General features: G+C 45.2%; 1 protein-coding gene across 9 annotated transcripts in view; it reads right to left on the bottom strand.

The window, feature by feature from the left end:
• Positions 1-4,009: 4,009 nt before the first annotated feature.
• Positions 4,010-6,610, bottom strand: part of fut8a (fucosyltransferase 8a (alpha (1,6) fucosyltransferase)) — a 61,448-nt gene continuing 58,847 nt past the window's right edge. For all 9 annotated transcript variants that reach the window (XM_023825296.2, XM_023825295.2, XM_023825299.2 and 6 more), the window contains 3 exons: positions 6,070-6,246; positions 5,737-5,887; positions 4,010-5,439 (listed from right to left, as the gene is read on the bottom strand). In XM_023825296.2, the coding sequence (XP_023681064.1) occupies positions 5,110-5,439; positions 5,737-5,887; positions 6,070-6,246 (658 nt within the window). In that variant the 3' untranslated portion in view covers positions 4,010-5,109. The remainder of the gene's footprint in view (positions 5,440-5,736; positions 5,888-6,069; positions 6,247-6,610) is intronic.

Genomic DNA, 6,610 nt, shown 5'->3' with positions numbered 1-6,610 from the left:
TGGCTGTGACGATGAGCGTGGCTCTAAATCACCCGCTATCAGATCTGGCAGGAGGAGGGCACTAATGAGCATCATTATGCAGGACACCCTGGGCAGGGCTTCACAGGAGAGAGAGGAAGAGGAAGTTAGTGTGGGCATTGCTGAGAGGACAGTCACGCTCATGACAGAATGGTGAACCGGCAGAAGGTCTGGAGTCTGTAGCTCTGACCAGGCCAATGTGCAGCAGAAAAGAAAATAGTGGCGCTGATGAGAAAGAGGTTACCCCCGGCAACATTTACTTAAGAGATGATGTCATTTGGTGAATAGTGAGGTCATAGATGAACTGGTAATATCAACGGTGTATGACGAACTGGTCAAGTTTCCAGTCTAGTATCCAGATGATGTCGCAGACAGAAGGGTGCTGTGGTCAAAAGGGCGATATGGACAAACCGTTGTCTTATTCTTGGTGGACATTAAAAACAAGAAAAAAGAATTCAAAGCAGAGTAAGATATTAGTGCAGCAGTTAAAAATTATTTTTCTTGTTCATTGCCAAGACAGCTAGCACAAAGGGCATAGATCAATTTAAATAAGCCAAGAAGGAATTCGTTTATATGTCAAAACTAATTACAAGGTTATACCAGATGTGTTTCTTCACAACAGCTGGTCGCACATTAAGTTGCTTAGCTGATGTTTTTTATCCAAAAACAGTTTTATAACTCTATGCAGAGATACGGAGCAAGTCTAGTTAAATAACCCACTCATGTGTACTATAGCTCAGCCTATGGGTTATGAACCCAATACTCTAACGTCTTCGCTGCAGCTTCAACATATTTCACCGTCAACACTCTCATGAGCCCAAGATGTCATGCAGAAACAGTAGGAAAATGGATTTTTATTGAGCCGAGATCAATGTGCCGGTGTTGTGAAATTTCTACGAGCCAGGAACCCACTTCCATAAAAGTAGTGTTGAGCTTATTATTACCATAGCTCAACACAGCTGCCGTAACAATGGGCGAGTTCATGATCACAGCTTTTAATAACAATGCTACAGCTACTGCTGAAGGAAAGAATAGAACCCAGAGTAGAACCCCCCCTAACCCTAAACCTAACCCTAAACCTAACCTTAGCCCCGCCCGGCTTCATTATTCCTGGCGTTTGTAGTTTCCTTTCTCACACTTTACAGGTGACAATATCACACCTGTTCCCCTGCCTCTCCGCTGGAATCCCAGCAAACAAGGCACAGACAGCGCACTGAAACGTGCCCTCCAATGGCAGAATGGAGGTTGCCTTGTTATTACTGTAGTAAATGAATAAACATGCTGTCAATAAAACACTCAGCTAGGACTGTGTATTTATGCACTTCCACCTCACCCTCAATATTTAAATCTAGAGAAAACCTAATTTATACAATACTGTGCAAAAGTCTTTGGTAGCAAAGGAAATGATGTTCAAATGATCTTCATGTTGGTGTAAAGCTATATTTTATCTGTCAAAGTCTGCCAGCTTAGTCAAAATTTCTCCTAAAATTACTGCAGTATTTGCAACAACCACTTAATACCATCCATTCATCCATCCATCCATCCATCCTATCTGGGGTTGGGTCGCAGGAGCAGCAATCTAAGCAGGGATGCCCACACCTCCCTCTCACCAGCCACCTCCTCCAGCAACTCCAAGGAAAACCAAGGAGTTCCCAGGTCAGTTGAGAGACATAATCTCTCCAGCGTGTCCTGGGTCTTAATACATAAAATGTATTTTTTGACTCAACCACTACCACACCTTGTCTGGCTAATCAATGCCTTAAATTAACTGAGCTGGTGGTGAAATTTAACAAATACAGGAAATGGCTGAGGTGCCCCTGAGGAGAGGTTTGGGAACCAAAGTGATTTTCATCTAGCATCTTCATGGCAGTGGTATTCCCCGATGGCAGTGACCTCTTTCAGCAGGATAATGCACCCTGTCACACTGCAGAAATTGTTCCGGACTGGTTCGAGGAACATGAAAAGGAGTTCAAGGTGTTCACTTGACTTCTAAATTCCACAAATCTCACTCCAATTTAGCATCTGTGGGATGTGCAGGACAATCAAGTCCGATCCATGGAGGCTCCACCTCGCAACTTACAGGACTTAAAGGATCTGCTGCTAACGTCTTGGTGCCAGACACCACAGGACACCTTCAGAGGTCTTGTGGAGTCCATGCCTCAACAGGTCAGGGTTAGTTTGGTAGTATGGTGATTGGTGTATGTTCTAATGTCAATGTTAAATTGTGGGAATATTTGGGAATATATTTGAGAAAAGATATACTTAATAATATATACTGCACAGATAAACAGCTTTAAACATTTTCTTCTACTGCCTAAGACTTTTGAACAGTCTGAATATCTGAATATCACTGTCAGTGTTAAGCTTTTTATGTAATGCGTTTCCTTTCCCCCCCAAGTCGGGGAAATTTCCGCACCTGCGGTGAGCATCATCTTTCCCAACCCGGTCCTCGGGGACCCTCATGTTTTTGCTCCCTCCCAACTCCCTGCTAAACACATTTCTGCTCCCTCCCAACTCCTGTGTGGGGGGGCAGACCAATTTCGAAATTGTAACCTTATTAACAATAATATGAACTCATTATATGATGCTAAAAAATTTAAATAATGAAATTAATCATGAAACAAAATTAAAAAGTTTATTTGAGGTCAGTGTGTGTCTGTCGTGGTGGAGCTGTCGGGGTGGGGGGGGGGGGGGTTCTGGACAAATATATCAGCCCATAGGGGGGGCTATCAAAAAAAAGTTTGAATTTTCACTGCCATATAGAACACATTTAAATGTTGTGATGTATGCTAGGATTGTAAATATCCATCCTGAATTGTCCAGATGCAGAACTAATTATACAGCTGTCCTGCATGTTGGATGTTGGATAGAAGCTCACTTTCAGCTCCTAGCCTTGTGGACGGAACATGGATGAGAACTGAATTGTGGTTCAAGCACTGCTTCTGTCACAATGTGGCGAGTGAGCTATGGGGCCCTGAGCTATGGGGCCCTGAGCTATGGGGCCCCGAGCTATGGGGCCCCGAGCTATGAGACAGAACCAGCAAATGTTAGCGACTGTTAGATGAGCAGCAGCCTGCAGACATTTCAGGCTCATCCTAGTGCTGAGGCCTGATTGTTAATGGACAGAAAGGCAACGTTCGCGTATGGAGCTGAGACAGCCAGCTTTCCTCCACTGGGAAACACCGCTTTGCTGTCCAATCAAAAGAACAATTGGCTGAACCGACATTCCCTTTAAGTGACTATTAAAGGCGTGGGCCTCTGCCTTGCACTATGCTTTAATTAAAGTGACCCCCGGTTGACTTGTGTGTTTATTAAGCACCGTTGGCTGTGTTAAAATTTTTGAGATGGCTTACGGTGGGGTGGGGTGGGGGGGTTGAGTGTTACGAAGGTAGGTTTTGAAGTATAATTTTGTATCTGCCATGACAGGCTTAATTAGCTTATTCTTCTTGACGGTTGAGGAAGGAAATAGCGGGTTCGCGTTCCATCTCGCGTGTTCCGGAATGTAAGCGATTCTCATTGTTAGCACTTCATCTTGTAATTCCAAACAACGCCGCAGTAAACGCCGCTCACTTTAAATGGTGACACGCCGACAGTGCTAGCCGGATTGAGACGGCCTGACATCACACAGCAGGATCATAATCAAATATTGTGACGGGTGGTAAGAGAGAGTTGCGGTTTTCGCAAGGCAGATGTGGCGCGTAGGTCTGTTTGGCACCTGGCATAATGCAACTGCAGTTCTTACCTGTAGTTCTATATTAAGGATGCGTGGACCGACTGAAATAACGATTCTTTCTATCTGAATGTTTCATTCTGAGAATCAAATCTAACATTAAAATTATTATTATTATTATTCTTTTTAACTGGGTGATTAAAATGTTCAAATGCTCATATTATTATGGGGTGTGGGGGTGGGATTTTCAGGGGTGCAGACTAAGGGAATGGAACGATTGATGGTGTGTAACGTGCCTCATTAAAACAACACAGCCCTGACTTGGTTCCTCAGATTTATTTGATTGATTATCAAAGACAATGACCAGGAACTTAAAATATGAAAATCTCTTTATGATTGGCTAAAACCGGTCATGACAATTATTATTTTTGTTATAACTGTTTTAAATGTTGGTTCCAATTTTAACATCATACCAATGTTAAAAGATTAAAAATAAATTTAAAAAAATGAACAAAGACAAAACCATTTCTGCGGGGTCCAATCACACTGGATGCCCAGACACTAGCTGGCTGAGGATGTGCCATTATGTTGAGGATTTGTAAGTTACTGTCCAGTGTCGACGTTGCTTTCACACTGAGCGCAAAAAAATATATAGTTAAGAAAAGAAACAGAGAAGCCATTTACTTTTTTTAGGCACCGTAGTTGGACTTACTCTTGCATGCACAGATGCAGCCGTCCTCACACACGCACGCATGCAGACACGCACGCACGCGCACGCACACACACACACGCACGCACACACACGCGCACACACATGCACGCGCACACGCACACCAGTGCACACAAGCACCTGACCCAGAAAATAAAAATAAATTCACTTATTAAAAGCACAACTTTATATAAATTAATAGCAAGTGTAGAGACACACTAGGTGAAATGCTCGCAGTGTGGGGAGGAAGAGAAGGCGTGGCTTGAGACGAAGATTCAGTCAATGGGTATAAGGGCGAAAAAACAGCACATGGAAATAAAAATCATCTTCCAATTGGTAGCATTAAGTTTTTTTTCCTATTCTCTCCCATCAGTGTGGCTGGCTTTTTTTGTTTTTAAATAAAACATTTGCGATAGCAATCCCTTCATTAAACAGGAGGTCAGGCGACTCCCTCTTCTTTTCCGTGTTCTTAACGATTCTTTAGTTCACCTAATTCTTTTATGACCCCGGTGTCATTGCTGGCGAGGACCAGATCCAGGAAGAGGAGACGAGGAGTGAGGGAACAGCCCTGGGTGCGGTAGTGAGACACCCTTCCAACACTCTCACACTCTCACACACACAGATGTAGACTCACACTCACACGCAGTGCAGTCTCTTTCCTCGGTTAAAAGTTTCTCTTCTCTTATGTGTGCAGAGTCCTACTTCAGGCTTCCTAGAAGTGTAGCAGCTTATCAGCCTCGGGGTATGTGGGGTACTTGACCGTCTCGATTTTTTCCTTCACTTTATAGGAGGGGTAGAGGCCAATGCGGCCCGTCTTCCGGTTGATTCCCTTGGAGTAGCCGTCCCAGTGGTTGCCGGCCACGCCAATGACGTCGCCGGGCTCCAGCGCCAGGTCGTCGGGACCGCGTGGCTGGTGTGGGTGCACCGCTATCTGGTTGTGCGCGTTCTGTCCCCCGAAATAGTAGATGTCGTCGAGCGAGTGGAAGTTGCCGGAGGCATCGGGGTGCAACGTCTGCATGATCTCGTAGGCCACGCGACAAACCTGCGGGTGGTGGTGGGGTGGTGGGGTGGGGTGGGGGGGGGCAATCGGAGGATTCATCAGAAGAGACATGGGGAATCTCAAGAACCAGGACAAGGCTGGAATACAGGATGTCTGAAGCAGCCCCGCACGTCATGCTGAGTATCCCGGTGACATAATAACCTTATGGAATATGTGGCTTTATCGTTTTATTATGGATGTTTTATTCTGCAGAGACGCTCTGAACAAATAACGTAAAGCAGATGTCAGTTTCATCGACTTCATTTTCCTCCCCCCACCCCTGCTATCAGGTGTGCTTACCTGTGAGGAGAAGGTACAGACCAGGAAGTTGGTCTGGGACAGGAAGTGTATGTCCAAAATGACGCCCCTCAGGGAATTCTCCGTGTAGCGGTTGTGGAGGCCGGCAGACCATGAGATGGAGTTGTCACTAATGAACTCATAATCCGGGTACCTATATGGGACATGCAGACATGACATGACTGGGAAGCATGCAGATGCACACAATTACATGAATTTTATCCATATCCTTTTATCCAAGGCAACATACATTTTTGACAAAGCAGGGTCAGTCAGTGCCTAGAGCGACTGGCGGTTAAGGGCCTCGCTCCGCACCAGCACACAAATGCTACGTACTTGGTACGGGCCTCCTGAAGCAGCGAGGGGTCGTCTGTAGCCAGGTATACGCGCCTCTTGTCCACGGGCATTCGGAGTGCAAGGCTCTCAAACTGGTCCTCCACGTGCACCATGTACTCCTCGATGGAGTGGAAAGCGGCCTCGGTCCCCACCTTATCCGTCCGCCGCACGTGTACTCTGCAGTGCATCAAAACACACATTCGTGTGAGGCCCCCTGTTGGCCACAAACACTCACTACACTTCCTATTAAATAACCATGTTCCTTATTTAGGAGATGCTGAAATAGGGTGTTCTACTAACCGGCTACCTAGTTATGATCTTCTGATTCTACTTGATAGCTATTTATTTAGTTTTTTGAAACATCGAGGGAGGTCCCAATGTTTCTTTTTCAATAGGGCCCCAGAAACAATAAACTGTGTATGTGCATATAGACAGAGGCCAATGAGGTCACAGGACGGCCCACTGCATGTCCATTCAATCTTTTTTGGTTTTTTGTTGTTTTTTTAAATCATTTTCAAAGAGGGCTCTCGGTGGGTATCTC

The sequence above is a fragment of the Paramormyrops kingsleyae genome, chromosome 14 (assembly GCF_048594095.1).
Source record: "Paramormyrops kingsleyae isolate MSU_618 chromosome 14, PKINGS_0.4, whole genome shotgun sequence".
NCBI lineage: Eukaryota > Metazoa > Chordata > Actinopteri > Osteoglossiformes > Mormyridae > Paramormyrops > Paramormyrops kingsleyae.
This window is presented reverse-complemented; position numbering and strand designations above follow the sequence as displayed.